Here is a 15,963-nt window from a genome sequence, read left to right as displayed (position 1 = left end):
TGCTTGTCATGCTTCTCCTCTCCGAACACACACACACACACACGCAGAGATAGATGGAGCGTAGCTTCGCACTGGAGGGCCTGAGATCATCATCATGTTCAAAGCCAGCGGGACACTCGCAGCGCTTCTCCCTTCGCTGAGGTTTGGCGTGAACAAGACGGACTTTTTCACGAGTCTGTGGAGCAAGCCCCAGACGCGTGATGAGCGGGTGAAGGAGTACGTGCCAGAGGTGCTGGAGGAGAGTTTCGAGCAGCAGCGCGCGGTGCTGGAGGAGAGCACGTCGCGCGATATTATTGTCGAGCTGGGCAACAAGATCCTGCAGGAGATCGACAGCAAGAGCCCCACTCCGAGTATCGCACCACACCTCAACAAGCTGTTGCTTGAATACGGCGTAAAGGACGTGATTGCGCAGCGGCCCCTGAGCTACCTGTTGTACCCCAACTCCTCCGCGCTATCGGCTGGTGAGCAGGCACATGAGCTCGTGTCTAGTTTTCCAGACAACTTCCGTGCGATGATTGAAGAGGTGGAGCGCAATGGCTGCTCCGCCAAAACAGCTGTCCACGCGTCTGCCGCGCCAGAAGTCCATGTGCCCAAGGCAGCATCTTCGGTAGCAGCGGTGGGGCACGAGGCCACGTCAAGCGTGCAAGTTGCTGATGGCACGTCGGCGTCCGGAGAGGAGGTGGCGCCCACTGAACCTGGTGGACGGACCCCTGGCGACAGCGAGGCGTCCTCGCCGTCGCAGCAGCGTGCAGACGGTGTGATTATGGCATCCAAGGACGAATATGAGCCGATGGATATCACAATGTTCGTTAAAGTGGCTGCAGGCATGGCCATGGCGAACCTGCACTGCGGCGACATGCGTAACGCCGTTCGCTGCGTTGATGCCGGAATCTCCCACGCCAAAGAGGCATCGCGTCTCGGCGGGCTGCTGGCACTAAAAGCGGGTTTGCTCGTGCGTCAGAAGAAGTTTGCGGAGGCGGCTGAGTGTGCAAAGTTGGCGGTCGAAGCCTCTGGAAATGTACAGGGTTACCTTCATGGCGCCTACGCGCTGCACAAGCTGAACCGTCCGGAGGAGGCGGTGGCGCTGCTCGAGCGGGGGCGCGAGGACCACCCCATGAACACGCAGTTCGAGGCCCAGATCGAGGCTATTCAAAGGGAGCTCAAGCTCGCGCTCCCGGCATCTTCCTCTTCTTCATCGGCAAGCAAGGACGCAGCCCAAGAAGCGCTTCCTGCTAAGTGATCCTCCGCCAAGCGTAGCATGTGCGTCAGCGTTTGTCTGTGCATGTGTGTGTGCGGAAAGGTGTGGGGGTGAGAAAGGGAAGATAGACCCTTGCCAAGGTAAGACCCCCTCCCCTCCTTTCTTCTATTCCCTCAAGCTAGCGGAAGCGCTGTGAAACGTGCATCTCCCCGTGAGCCTGTTCACAGGTCCTCTGGTTTGCTTGTCAATGTGGAGACGGTGGCGCTTGCGTCGCCGTGGTGCTGTGATGGTCGACGTATCACCCCCTACACCGAAAAAAAAGCGCATGATGCAGAGCTGTCGGCATGGAAGATGTTTTTTCGACCATGTCCTTCTCCACTCACTTCACCCCGCTTCCTGAGCACCACAAGTAGAGAGGGAGAAACTGGTGCGCGACTTCTCCCCTTTATCGGTGCATGCGCTGCCTGTCATTGGTTGTTTCACGTACCAGCAGTACCAAAAAATAAAAACAAAAAAAAAACGCATACCACGTCGATGTGACACTGAAGTCAACCATGATCCCGCGCGCTTGTACCGTTCACGGCGGCTCTCTGTTCTTTCGCCTTCGCCTTTCATCCCCTTCCACCCCCTCCCCCCTCACCATCTCTGCGCGAAGAAAAAAAGTACATGCCCTTGCGCGAGGTGGGCTTATCTTGATCGTCCTTCACGAACGACACAAAAACGGCAAGAGAATCGGCGCAGAAGCATCTGCCGTCACTGTGAGCACAAACGAAGAGGGGCTACGAACCAAGAAGGGCAAGAGGTGTGAGGGCGGCATAGGCGGCGAGCGAATCAATCACGGCGGAAAAGGGCACCCTCCGCAGCATAGGCTTTTCCAGTGGCAACGTGCAACCACCTTGTCGTTACGCCGCTGGCCACTGCCTTTTGGTTCTCAGCGTGCCCTCTTCTCGTCTTTACCGCCTTTGTTTGTTCTAGGTTGGCTCGTCGCGACAGTGCCGCGCCGTAATAGGGGAGCGCCTTTCATTGGCTTTGAGTGCGCATGGGGCTACGACTCCATGAGAAAGGCACACGAAGCAGTTCTCCCCCGCCCCCTCACCACCACCTTGCCTTCGGTTTTTGTTTTCGGCGGTGGCCCGTGCTGCTGCGTTCCAAAATCCTCCATCCGAGGGGCTTTGTGGTGCGAAACCCCACCCCTGTCGGATGCGCTTGTGGTTCTTTTTCCTTTCTCTTTTTCGTTTGTTGTTTTGCAGCGGTCGCTAATTTTCTAGAAGCGAAGCCATGGGGACCGTTATCGACGAGGGCTCCCAATTCCACGAGGTGAACGAGTCCTTCGTGAGATATCGCAAGAAGGAGACTGCCTTCACCTCCAAGTCAGAAATCTTCTACAACAAGGGCAACGAGCACAGCTGCATCAACTGCTTCCTCGTAATGCGGCTGGAGCGGCACGCGAGCGGGGAGGAGGTGGTAAAGATTTCCTGGTCCTACCCGTACACGCCGGCGACGTCGCTACTGAGATACCCGAATTTAGGCAAGTTCGCAATGGCAAACTCCGGCACCTCGTACACGGTGGACCAGCTTAGCTACACGTTTGTACTGACAGATAGCAAAGGCGTTCGCGAGTATGGACACACGACGGCCTTTGTGAACGGTGAGGCGGTTGTGACCATCTCTCCATACCCGTGGTGCAACTTCTTTTACCGACTCGCCTACCTGTTCGTCACAAATGGGCACGAGGGAGGACAGAAACTCGTGAAGGCTCTGTGCAAGTGCCCCACGCCGCCGTCGGGAGGCATGTTCAACACTCCGCTCGACCTTGGTTTGACTTTTAATCGCCCCTATGATCGCCTCTGCTCCTTCATCGACACGGCACCGCTCGACATGCTCTTCATTTTTCCTAACATGGACGATCTCTTCTCCGTTTTGGCGGACCTGATGTTGGAGAAGCACATCATCATCGTGGGCCCAAACTTCTCCATTGTGTCGAATGTCGTCATGTCGCTGCAGGCGCTGGTTGCACCGTTCGACTGGATGCACATTCTTATTCCAATTCTTCCAACCTCGCTGCTCGACGTGCTGGCCGCGCCCCCGCCGTACTTGGTCGGCATCCTCACGTCCCAGCTACCGCAAGTGGCGCGTGTACCACTCGACTCGGTCGTGGCCGTCCACCTCGGCCCCGGCGGCGTCTGCGAGCGCGTCGATTACCAGAACGAGACCCGAGATCATCTGCCGCACTCCGGCAAGCTCAGCGCGCTGCGGACAGGGCTGTCTATACTGCGGATGCGGCACCCAAAGGACCAGACGGTGCGCGACCTATGTAGCTTGTTTCTCACTTACTACGCCTCTCTCTTTGGCGAGATCGTGCTGAAGGGGAAGCGCGGGTACGAGCGCGACAAGAGGGTACTGGGGAGCACGAGCGTTTTCTTTGAGAAGCTGCTTTGCACGCAGAGCTTCACAATCTTGAGCGAGGAAGTCAAGAGAGCGCTCGAATCCCCCAACTCTAATGACTGGATGGACAACGAGTTCATCGTCGCCGCGGTGCGCGGACAGCGGGACATGTTCCCGATGCACTACGAGGCCCTTGTTCGGGAGGAGAAAAACGGTGGCGGGTTTATTGAGAAGTACGAGGACTGTTTCGGTAGTAAGGAGAGCTTCAATGGCTTTACAGCTGCCGTGCACGGCTTTGGTGGCCATCCGCTGGGCGTTGGACGCCTCTTCATTAGGTGCTTGTGCTCCCGCTGGTGCGGCTCCGACTTGTCGGAAGAGAACGACGACAGTTACTACCCGGGTCGCCGCATGGGGCAGGCGATTCTGCAGCACCGCTACTATTCCTCCTCAGGCGAGGCCCCTGTAATCACCAACGAAATGATGATTGAGGTGCCGTCCACGCATGCGTCGGCACCGGAGGGCGCGCGCGAGTTCGAGGTGTCCGTTCATACCATGACGTCATCGCCCACCTAGACATGGCCTGTCGAGTGCTTCCCTTGTTGAGGGTAACGGTGATCACATCCCTGCGAGACAGGTGTCCTTGCGGGTGGGAAGCATTGCCTGCCCGCCGACACAAAGGGACTAAGCGCCGTTTTCACGTTACATGCGTGTGCGCGCTCGACGGAGTGGCGATATTGTTTCGTTTTTCTTTTGTTTTTAGTTGCCCCCTTCTGTGTGTGTGGTGGTAAGACAGAGACAGACGTTTTGCGTTCTTCGTCTGCGCCCACCCTGTCGCTGTTTTTTTTTTTCAGTGATGTCCTCTGAGAGTGTCGATGTCTGTGATGCGTTCATAGGCGCACGTTCGAGTACGCTCACAAGTGAGCTGTGCACATAATGTAAATGTTCTTCGCGTGCCTTCCGTTCTGCCATGGCTGTTTGTTAGCTTGTTTGGCTCCCCTTTTTTCGGTATGTAGGTGTGGTGCGATGTTGTGTACAATATGTCTCTCCCGCTCTCTGTGTCCTCCGCGTTCCCTCTCCGTTTCTGGAGTGCTGTGTCATGTGGGCCCACGTGGATGGCAGCTCCACCCTCCCCCGGGCTGGAAAAAAAAGGTTACTTTCATTTTTGCAGCGTCTCTAATCTTGCGAGGTGTATTATTCCGTCGTCGTAGCGGCTGCTGGGTGTCGTTGTTGGTATGCCTTACCTGTTCCGTCAAGCATCTTTTTCTCTTGCCTCTCTCTCTCGCTAGCACACGCTCCCCACCCTCCTTCCCTCGCCTTTTTCCTCTTTTTGTTGTTCTGCGTCTTACCCCGTTTTCACCTTCACAGTCTTGCTTTGACTCCTCACCATCTTGAGTATCTCCGTCCTATGAAAGAACATAGAGACAACAAAACGAAAGGGCAAATCCCCCCCCCCAACAAAAGAATTGAGGGCCGGCTCACCTCTTGTTTCTATGCGTGGGGTTCTGCAACCCCTCATCTTCTCTAGAGCCGACTGCTTGCTCGTCCACGCGCCGTAGGTGTTGCAGGTTGGGATGAGCTACCCAGTCGTTAAAATCGCGTTTGAATCTCACGCAGCGGTTCTCGCTGACCGACCAAAGTGGCGCCGTAAAAAAAAAGGGAAGCACTACTGCTGCTCGCAAAGACATGCAAATCGAGAGAGTGCCAACGTTAAATTCGTGTGGCTGGTCGGTTGCAATGCTCCACCCCCTTTCCCTAGCACACTTTATGTCTGGTGTGGCGGTTCACGCCGCGACCATGGCATGCACACGCACCTGTCGCCACGCTGGCTGCATCTTCACGTTTTGACCTCTGACTGAACACCTTCTACCTCCTCGGCCCTCAATCTCTTCCTTTCGCAAATTGCCCATTGCAGCCACCAGCGCACTCCATCATTGAAGAGCTGAGTCCGCGCTGTATTGAGGATGCCGCGCGCTTTCTGCTTTGCTGCGCAGGTGCTCCTGACTAGGCGGCTACGCGGCGGAAGCCCTTTGCGCGCATCCGTGCGCTCTCTGCTCAGCTCGTCCAGCACGACCGCTGCTGTCACGTCGTCTGGGACAGCAATGGTTGGACTCGAAGGTGCTCGCCACTACGCCATCCTCGCAGCTTCGAGCACTTTGTTGCGCGCTCCGGCCTCGGGATCGGCGTCGCACTACCGACCCTTCTCGAGTGAAGATGAGGCGGCGCTGGCTTCTGTGCTGTCGAGCAAGCCGCGCCATGTCGCGCGCCACATCCGACAGTCGATGCTCTACTCGCGGCGCCGCATCGCCCAGTTCCGGAACGCCGTGACGTACCTCATGATTTCACTTCAATCGAAGCTGCAGCGCCAAGAGATGCGGCCCGAGGACGCCACCGCGATCATGGAAAGCCTTATGCGTGAGTGCGTCGACCTCCGTCAGGGCGACATGGCCCACCTTCTCTTTCGCGCTGCTATTCGGTTTCGCAAGTATGGGCTCAAGATCAGTTTCCCGTTTGTGCGGTACCTGTACGAGTCCTACAAGCGAGAGAGCGCCAAGGAGCTGATGCGCAGCATGGCCGAGGAGCTAAAGACGCAGGACGAGATGAAAGTGCTGGCGGTGCTGGCGTATCAGTTCAGTGGCCAACGAGACGAGAGCGTCGCCTTGTGGGAGACGGTGCCGAAAGAAAAGGTTACTACAAAAGACTACTGTGCCGTGCTGGACGGTATGGGGATGACCGGCTGCTTCAACGACGTCGTCGACTTCGCCGAGCAAGTGATCAAGGACGTCATCGCAAAGCGGCGGCATGGCATCGACCTGCACGCCGTGGTGTCGCACGCGACAATCGCGAGTCGCGGCAGCAGTGCCGCTCTGCACTCTGTCGTCCGCCTTGCGAAGGACCACCAGCTCACTCTCTCCGACAGCGCCGTCGGCGCACTTGCACGGTCGCGACTGCAGGAGAGGAGCGTGACGTCGATGGCGGATGTGTACAAGGTCGAGGCGGCACTGTGTGCCGAGCTCAACCGCGTGTCGCTGGGAATGGCGGGTGACTCCGCTATCATCGCGAAATCGAGCGAGCTCATGGCGCGCAACCACGAAACGGGCGATGACGTGATACTGCAAAAGGTGGGGCACCTCCGCCGCATGGTGGAGGACGCCATCACGAATGACGCGATGGACGACCTCCCTCCTCTCTTCGCGTCGTCGCTGCTCCGCGGCTTCGGCGTTTTGGGGCGATTTGAGGAGATGCGCCAGTGCTTTGATCTCCTCGACAAGGCCGGCGCCGTGAAGGACCACAAACTCTACGATGAGATGCTGCGATGGTACGCCCACGCGTACAATGTCAAAGAAGTAATCGCCCTGAAAGAAGAAATGACCCGCAAGGAGGTGTACCACACGACGCAAACGTACCAGAACGTCTTTCGTGTCCTGGACCGTTACTATCCCCGGCTCGTGGAGAAGTATCTGGCAGAGATGCGCGGCCGAGGCATGCAGGTGGACGGCTCCATGTACCCGACGCTGGTGCGCGTGTTTCATGCGCTCAGCGACCACGCCAAAGTCGAGGAGCTGTTCCGAGAGGCGAAGCGGAAGGCGGAGAAGGGGGCCACTTACAACATGAGTCCGTCGCTCATTGTGCAAATGCTCCGCTGCTACCCAAAGGACATCGTCCGCGGCGACGCGATCGTGCGTGACGCCGAGCAGTACGGCCTCCTCGTCAACGAGACAGTGCAGGCAGAGGTGCTGAATTACTACGCAATGAACGACCGGCCCGACGCGATGGAAGCCTTCATGGCGCGGCTACCATACAAGACGGCGAACGTGTACCGTGTGCTGCTGCGCAATGCAACGCAGCACCGCAACCGCGGGCAGTTCAACGCTGTCTTGAAGGAGATAGAGACGAAGCAGGTGCCGTTGAATGAGCGGCTCTTCAGCGTCATCGTGACTTCGCTGGCCCACTTCCAGGACAGGGAAGGGGTCCGCGAATACGTGCATAAGGCGCTAGGGAGCAACCAGATCCACACGCCACTCTTTTTCGCCGACGTCGCGTCGGCGTTCGAGAGACTCGGCGACGCAGACGCGGTGGACCAGTGCTGGGCGGGCCTTCTCGAAAGCAAGATGACTGTGACGATGCCGGTGTACAATCGCTTCCTTGACGTGTACATGACGCTCAACAACATGGCGAAAGTTCAGGAAATTTTGGACACAATGATGAAGCTGGTGCCGCCGAATCCGGTGACGGCCACGACGGTGGTGGACATGCTGGGTAAGATGGGGCGCCTGACCGAGATGGAGGCGATCCTCGATGAAATGTCCAAGTCTACAAACGCTGTGCCGACGCTGGTTACGTACCACCAAGCCATGAACGCTTACGCAAAGTGCGGGGACGTGGCCAAGATGGAGGCCGTGCGCGAAAAGCTGAAGCTGGAGGGCTTTCAAGAGAACGCCGTGACATACAACATTTTGTTCGAGGGCTACGGCCGGGCAAAGCGGTTCGAGCACCTGCTGGAGCTTGTGGAGGAACGCAAGGAGCGTGGGATTCCGATGGAGGAGTTCGGCTACGTTGTGCTGCTTAACACGTACGCCCGGGCCCGCATGCCCGCCGAGGCCGAGGCACTGGTGGATGAAATGGTGAGTGGCAGCACCGTCGTCTTGAGCAGTCGCTTGCTTGCCACCGTCGCGTCCACCTTCAGTCACATCGGCAACGCCGAGCAGATGCAGCGGTACATCTCGTTGCTGCTCTCGCACCCCGATTGCCGGGTGCGAGACGTCGAGTCTGTGTACAGCATCTACGCGCGCTTGAGAGACACCGTCAAGTTGCAGGAGCTGCTGGACGCTGCAAATCTGCCGAAGACCCCCCTCATCTACAATACCTGCGTCAGCGCTTTTGCCCGCGCTGGCGAGCATGCGAAAGTGGCGTTTCTTTTGACCGAGATGGAGAAGCAGGGATTCGCCTTGAGCCGCAACACGAGCATCATTCTGAGTAGTCTGCTGCTCAAGGCGGGCAAGCTGGAGCTGGCACAGACAGTGCTGAAGTGGAAGGGGCTGACTACAGCAGACGTGGAGTCGGGCAGGGGCGCTTCCACCAATGGCGCAGCGGCGTTTTCGTCGCCCGCACATGGCGACACTCCCTCGTGCCCTTCGGCGGAGGAGGCCGGCGAAGTGGATGCCGAAGAAGCAGACCTATTGCTGCGAGACATGGATGACCACATGGTTGGCCGCACCCACGACGTCGAGAGCGACGAGCCCATGTGCAGGTGATGGGGACAGAGGTGTCGCTGTCGAGGCGGATGTGGAGCGGGGAGGGGGTGGGGATCGGCAAGCGGTAAAGGCTTACCGTTTTTTTTTTTTTTGAAGAAGCGGCGCGCATTCGTTGTTTGGACAGCGGTGTGGGTCTCCTTTGATGTCCGTCCACGTTTTACGCAAGCATAGCTCCCGTGCTCTCGAGCGCTATCTGGTTATGGTTTCTTGTGGTGAACACCCTCACAGATGCCACTAGCTATTCGATCAGCGTTTCCCTTGCGGAAGCCTGCGGGTATCAGGCGTTTTTGTGCTGTCTGTGCTGAGGCAGTCGATGTCACACCGAGGTGACGTTCGGCGGCGCAAGTGGATCCTTGCGCGTTGAGCTTTCGTGCACTTGCGGACACCACGGGGGCGCAATGGCGCAGCTTGCTCGCATCATTGCCTTCGATTGACAAGCTGAAGACACTGATTTTTTTTTGTGTTGTTGATGGGGCCCTCCCCCACGGTCTCAGGAGCCGCCGATCTTCACACAGCCGCAAAACTACCGACGCCCCTCCTCTACTCTCTTCGCTCCTTTTTCTAGACCTCCCTCCAACCCCCCCCGACAGCCCCGCACTGTGTACTCTTGTGGATAGCTGCTCCCGTTCTCGCTTTTTTCTTTAGCTGCTTGCTTTCTTGCTTTGGTAGGCACTGCGCAGAGTCGATCTAGTTCAAAGAACCGCCGCGCGGTGCCAGCTGTGACTCCTTTCTTTGTGCGCGCGGCCGTGCTGCTGGTGTGCGCCCCTCGCTAAGCACAGAACAGACCACAACAGCGAAGCACAGGTGCTCTCACGGTCCATTTGGTTTGTCATAATCAATGAGAAGCGAGCCGAAACCGGCAGAGGCGGCGCCTCCACAGGCCTCGATAGAGGAGCACGAGCCGGCACCTTCAGCTTTCTCCGAGTCGACTGATGACGAGGCAGCGCTGCCGCGTAAGAAGCAAAAGAAAGTGAGCAAGGTGACGCAGAAGATCAGAGTGGTCGACGGCAGCGTTGACGTGCGAGTGCAACACACGAACGACGACAGCGTCGTCAGCAAGCGCTCTGCCGTGGCACACAAGTACATCCGCGACAAGTTTCTGCGACATTTTGTAAAGAAGCCGTCACGGCGCTCGCCGCTGGTCAACCGCGGCTACTACCTGCGCATGGCGGTGATGACAGATCTTGTAGTTCGACTCGTCCAGAGCTATCTGGAAGCCCCGGAGCGACGAGCCGCAGTCTACGAGGGCGCACCGCGCCCTCCGCCTGTTCAGGTTCTCTCCTTGGGAGCTGGCTATGACACGCTGGCTTTCCGACTCCTGCTAGACTCTGTAGACGTTCTTAATGTCGATGGAAAACGACCTGGCGTGCCAGCGTCTTCGTCGTGCCCGTCGCCGTCCACACCCGTTTCCTTTGCCGGAGGGGAGGTGCTTTTCATAGACGTGGACTTCTCCGCAGTGCTAAAGTCGAAAGCAGCACTCATGGCTGCCGCCCCTCCGGAGACCTTCCCGGCAGACTGGCATATGATGCCGCAGAGCGAGGAATGCCCGATTCGCAGTCCTCACTACGCCGCCGTTGGTGTCGATCTCCGCATCGCCTCGGCGGAGCTGCTGCCGCGTCTCCAGCAGCACGGCCCCGCCGGGTTCGCGGCGACGAACCCAACCATCATCTATGCTGAGTGTGTCATGCAGTACATGCCGCGTGAGGATGCGGCGCAGCTGCTCGCGCTCCTCGCCGCAAGTTTCCCAAATGCCGTCTTCATGGCGTATGACCAGGTATCACCTCTCGACAGTTTCGGCCGTGTCATGCAACACTCGTTGCGCCAAAAGAGCAGCCCGCTGTTGGGCATTCACGCTTGCCCGGACGGGGCGCACATGACGCGCCGTGCATACGCGGCAGGCATGCGTCGCGCGTGGTGGGGAAACTTCTACCGCATCTCGACCTTTTGCTTGTCTGGCGCGGAACTGAAGCGGGTGGAGGCCCTGGAGGACTTTGACGAACTCGAAGAGTGGAGCGAGATGTGCGAGCACTACGGCGTCACCATGGCAGTCACGCCCGCGGCGTGGGACTCGGTAGCCACGAACGGCTGTGCTGCCCACACAGCCTTTGTGGAGTACTCGGTTGATGGTGTGGCATGCAGCAAGGGTAGTGAGTCTCTGCCACAAAGCGCGGAGCGGTTCAAGGTCGAGCTGCACAACTGGCCTTCGGGGCGCTACGGGTTCGAGGGCTGGGGCAACGGCGGCGTGGCAGTCGAGCCTCTAGCCAACGGTGACCGTCTCCTCGTCTCCTTTGGCGGCTTTGCCGCGGGTAAGCAACACCAGCGCGTCAGTACCGTGTACGTGCACAGTCTGCAAGAGGGGGAGCTGCGTGTCGTTGTCGCCAGCGAGGACAGCGAGGGCACGACGACAGCTGGACCAACTGCCCGCGCAGCGCATCCCCCACCGTTGGTGTTTCACACCTTCTCTCGCGTGGCCCCGCGCACGTTCCTCGTTTGGGGCGGCCGCACGAATCCGTCTACGCCGTCCAACGACGCCTTTTTGCTCACTCTCGATGTGCCGTGCACGGTTGGCCTAGGCACTACCGTTACGGCGCGCTGGAGGGCGCTGAGCGTACACTGTGACAACGGACGCTGGTGCTGCCCATCCCCTCGCTATCGCCACAGCATGGTGAGTCTCGGCAGCACGGGAGATGAGGCGACACTTCTGCTGGTGGGCGGCAAAGCTGCGGGCGCCAACGCCGCGGCGGCGCTGGAGTGCTTCCGCGTTACTGTGTGCATGCGCCGCCTCAGCATCTCCTACGAGGCACTGGACTGCGCCGCGGCGAGCGGCCTTTCGCCGCCTCCGCTGCACTCGGCCGCAGCCACAGCACTCTCGTCCGACACAGTACTTGTCTCCGGCGGGGTCCTGCTGGGGCAGGATGCGTGCAATCCGCATCTGTGGCAGCTGCGGCTTTCCACGAAGGAGTGGTCCCGCGTGCCGGTGTGGCTTGGTGAAGGCCGCTACTCCCACTCTCTGACTCCCGTCACTGTGAACCACCAGGACTACCTCCTCGTGCTGGGGGGCAGCAGCTGGACGGAGAAATCCCGCGTGCCGCCAGCTCTGCTAGTCCCACGTTCTCTCCTCAGTAGCAGCACAGGCGGTGAAGCTGCGGCAGCCGTTGCCGTCACGGTGTCGCTCCCAACAGATGCGCCATGGTGGTCGCGCCATTCCTGCGTTGCCCTCGGCGAAGGTGTGGTAGGTGTAGTTGGTGGCGGCTATACTTGCTTCTCCTTTGGCACCTTCGCCGCAAAGCCGAAGCTGCTCTGCCTCGGTGACGCTGTCGATGAGAACGCGTGGCGCTCGATCACTGCACCAACTGCCAACGCGAATGTGGGGCAGGGCGTCGGCGCCACAACCTCCACTGCACACGAGCCCGCGTACTCGTACGACGAACTCCTCTCGAAGCCGTGGTCTGCCGTGCGTGAGGTGATGCACTACAGCGCAGCCGCGTTTCTGGAGGCAGCTACTGCGGCCGCGCAGCCCGTCGTGTTCCGCAACGTCCCTCTTGGCTCGTGTCTGTCCAACTGGGGCTCCTCAGCGTACTTAAAAGAGGCCGAAGGGAACTCTACGGTGTCGGTGCACGTGAGCGAGGGGTCGCCGCGGCTGGACTTTGTGCGCAAGAACTTTGCCTTCCGTCACGTGACGCTAGCGCAGCTGGTGCAGCACGTCGAGGACGCGACAAAGCGCTTTCGCACGACCCGTGGGACGCCAAGGGAGACGTGGTACTACCGCTCCGTTGCGGCTCACATGAAGAACGAGCGCTCCAACTTGTGGACGGACTTCCCGGCACTGGGCACGGACTTTGTGCTACCACCTGGCGCGAAGGAGTACATTGGGCCACGGCTGCATCAGTCCTGCTTGCGCATGAGTGCCCCGCCGCTGCAGCTTTGGACGCACTATGACGCGCTGGACAACGTCCTCTGCCAAATTGTCGGCACGAAGCGTGTGGTTCTGTTCCCGCCGAGCGAGTACAACAATCTGTACGTGACGGGCAGCTCCTCGGCGGTACTGAATGTGGACGCGCCGGATCTCGTGCGCTACCCTCGCCTTATTGCAGCCTGCAAAGCAGCGCAGGTGGTTGTCCTGCAACCAGGCGACATGCTCTTCATCCCTGCGATGTGGTTTCACCAAATTACGACGCTGTTGCCGGACGCGGAGGCCGCGGAGAGTGCTGAAGGGACGGCGATGGCCCCATATAACATGAGCGTCAACGTCTTCTATCGCCATTTCAGCGACACGGCCGTCTACGATCCGAAGGACCTCTACGGGAACAAGGACATATTGGCAGTGACGCGCATTCGCCAGGACCTGCAATCGGCTGTGTGCGACGTGCTGAGCAAGGTGCGTCTCACACCGGCCATCGACGCCCCACACGTGCCGTCCAACTACGTCGAGTTCGCGGTGCGGCATTTTCTGCAGGACCTAGAAAGGAACGTGGCAGCGGTGGCAGATGCGCAGCGCGGCACGTGAACGTTCCTTGACACTCAGACGCCTGGACGGCGGTCGTTGCAGAAGAAGAAGGGAGGCACCGCCACCTCGTCACACGCTGGACCGCACTCCTCCCCGTGTTCCTCTGCCGCATGGCCTCGCTTCGTACTCCTCGCGCTGTACCTCTCTCCGCCGTCCCCTCTCCTTTCTCGGCGTGTTAAATTAAGCAAAGGCCAATGACGTCAACGTTTAAGACGGTGTCCTCTTCTTGTTTTGCGCCGGTGTCGGTGGCTGTTGTTGCGTCGGTATGGAGAGGAGACTCCTTCCCCTCTCCCCCTCTTCCCAGCTCTTTGTCTCTCCCTCCCTCCCTCCGAGCACGCCCATGCCTGGCGAGCCGACGTCCTTCGAAGCGGAAATGAGAACTGAGATGACAAAAGACGTCGACCCACGTGTGGCTGTCCATGGGAGGCTAACCGACGGTATATAGACGCCTCTACCCGCCACGTCGATCTCTTCGTCGTCTCCGGCACTGTACATCGACAAGCCATCGCTCTCGTTGCTTGTATGTGCCTCTGCACACAGCCGGCCTGACCTTCCATCGGCTCCTTCTGCTTAGACTTCTAGGTGATGCCTGCAGACGCCGTCGTCTGTAAATGCATGCGCGCGGGGGTGCTCGTCGGCGTGTGAATACAGCTCCCTACCTTCTCGTCCCGTTCTGGCACATTTGTTTCTCCCCTCCCTCTCTCGCTGTCGGCTCACACGTGTCTCTCTGTCTCAATGCTCACTCCAGTTGAGGTGCCTTCTTGCGCACACATCTAGGCACCGCTGCTCTCCGGCTCCTCCTTCTCCCTCTCGATGTCTTCGCAGCACATGCGCCGTTTTTGCAGTGGCTGTATGTACAGAAAAGCGCACGCACTAACGTTTGCAGAGGCGGTTGCACCTCCAATTGCGCTCAGCAGGTGACTCTCTGCCTTGAGAGCCAGAGCTCTTCTTTTCCCTGGATCGAAGCGCCTCTCCTCTCTGTTTCGAGTGCAGTCTCCACACCAGTGAGGGCAACCGCACAGGCACACACTGCCTGTCTGTCTGTCTGCCTCTTCCATCCGTCCACTTTCCTCGTCTTCTTGGCTTCTCACGTCACGTCGGTGACGTATGGTTTGCGCGCAGGCCCTTCTGCGTTTTTATCTTTTGCGCAGGGTTTCGGGTGCAAAGGTCATCTTGTCGTGCTCACCATGTGCGAAGCCAGTAAGGTAAGATGGAAAGAGAAGAGGCGCAACGTTGTTTGCCGCGTTGCTCCTTTTTGGCCCTGGAATGTGTCACACACTTCTGTCGTCGCATCGTCGAGCTGCCCCAATCGTGCGATTGGTTTGTGTGGCTGTCTGGGTTCGGTGTGCCGGTGTCTATGCAGGAGTGGGTGGGAGTGTCCGTGGGATTATCTACCTCCATCGTTTTGGGCTCGTTTTATTCCTCTTTTATCTTGACCTCGCCTTCCTCGCGCCCCCTTTCCTCTGTCGCTACGCACATCTCGCTTTCGCTATTGGCGTCGTCCATCGGTTCTTGCTACGGACGCATTGTTCGTCCTTGTCGACATCTTTGCCTGAGCAGTGTGTGTCGTTGTCTTCTCACACACCACCTCACCTGCGCAGGCGCCATCGTCCCCTCCCTTGCTTTGTCGTTGCTTTGTTCTGGTTTGTGCTTCGTCACAGGTGCAGCACGCTGCCTGCCACATCTGCTCTATCCCTCTCTTCCCTGGTGCCCTCCTGCCGCTTGCAGCGACCGCATCGTTCGGTGTCTTCTTCGTTTTTCTTCATGGTCCTATCGGGTGCCTTGATTTCTACCGCCCTTCGTCTTGAAATTGCCTCTCTTCTCAATCCACGGTTTTCGCGATGGCGCGCAGCAGCATAGACGGTGTAAGACTACGGTGGAAACAACGACAGAAGAAAGGAGAAGGGGCACCACAAGTGACGTGCATCCAGCTTGGGCAGAGGTGGACGGAGGCTCGCGTGGGATCGTACTGTCAGTGAGCCGCAGCGATGGCGACCACGCAGCGCCACTCACCCCCACTCTTCCTCTCTCACACCTTCTCATTCCCTTTGTTACCCAATGACATTCAGGCCTGCTGCATCTTTTTCACAGCTCGAGATCCACCGATGCCGCACTGGCACGCCTCTTTGCGGGCTCTCTACCTCCACTTACGTGTTGTCTTTACCACCGATCAAGCACTCTCCCCTGCGCTCCTCTGTTCCTGCGTGCGTGCGTGAGTGTGCGTGTGTGCTCGCACGTTCCCCTTCTCTGCTCGTACCCCTAGCTTTCCAACGGAGACCGAGGTACCCTTCTCACGAGGACGCACTGTGGACTTTGTGCAAGCGCGCCTTTGATGTTCGCTTTTCGATATCTATTTTGATGTGAAGGAAAGAGGGGGGAGGATGGACGCAAAACAATGTGGTGGTGCGGAAGGAGTCAACGTACTCTCCGCCATCCACGCGATATCCTTCACCAGCCATTGATGCTCTCCTTATCCCCTGTTGTGTTCTTCCGCTCATGCTCGATGTCGAGGGATCGAGTCATCCTAGATGTTTCGCCTCTCCCGTACCCCTCTTTCTCTGCCCCCCCCTCCACCCGCCTTCTTGCGTACCCACCACGACGGGGGAGATCCCCTCTTGAGG

General features: G+C 58.7%; 4 protein-coding genes across 4 annotated transcripts; all 4 read left to right on the top strand.

Annotated features, from left to right (window-relative positions):
* Window positions 1–94: 94 nt before the first annotated feature.
* On the top strand, window positions 95–1,240 carry LDBPK_353020 (hypothetical protein, conserved; the record flags this gene model as incomplete). Its single annotated transcript, XM_003864833.1, has 1 exon — window positions 95–1,240. One exon carries the CDS (start codon window positions 95–97, stop codon window positions 1,238–1,240), a length of 1,146 nt encoding a protein of 381 aa, XP_003864881.1.
* Window positions 1,241–2,476: 1,236 nt separating this feature from the next.
* On the top strand, window positions 2,477–4,156 carry LDBPK_353010 (hypothetical protein, conserved; the record flags this gene model as incomplete). The annotated part of the gene is made up of 1 exon (XM_003864832.1): window positions 2,477–4,156. The coding sequence occupies one exon, from the start codon at window positions 2,477–2,479 to the stop codon at window positions 4,154–4,156; it is 1,680 nt and encodes a 559-aa protein (XP_003864880.1).
* Window positions 4,157–5,544: 1,388 nt separating this feature from the next.
* On the top strand, window positions 5,545–8,835 carry LDBPK_353000 (hypothetical protein, conserved; the record flags this gene model as incomplete). Its single annotated transcript, XM_003864831.1, has 1 exon — window positions 5,545–8,835. The coding sequence occupies one exon, from the start codon at window positions 5,545–5,547 to the stop codon at window positions 8,833–8,835; it is 3,291 nt and encodes a 1,096-aa protein (XP_003864879.1).
* An 838-nt stretch (window positions 8,836–9,673) lies between these two features.
* LDBPK_352990 (hypothetical protein, conserved) lies at window positions 9,674–13,342 on the top strand (the record flags this gene model as incomplete). Its single annotated transcript, XM_003864830.1, has 1 exon — window positions 9,674–13,342. The coding sequence occupies one exon, from the start codon at window positions 9,674–9,676 to the stop codon at window positions 13,340–13,342; it is 3,669 nt and encodes a 1,222-aa protein (XP_003864878.1).
* Window positions 13,343–15,963: the final 2,621 nt, after the last annotated feature.

This window comes from Leishmania donovani, chromosome 35 (assembly GCF_000227135.1).
Source record: "Leishmania donovani BPK282A1 complete genome, chromosome 35".
Lineage (NCBI taxonomy): Eukaryota > Euglenozoa > Kinetoplastea > Trypanosomatida > Trypanosomatidae > Leishmania > Leishmania donovani.
Note: the sequence above shows the minus strand (reverse complement) of the source record. Positions and strands in the feature narration are given on the sequence as shown.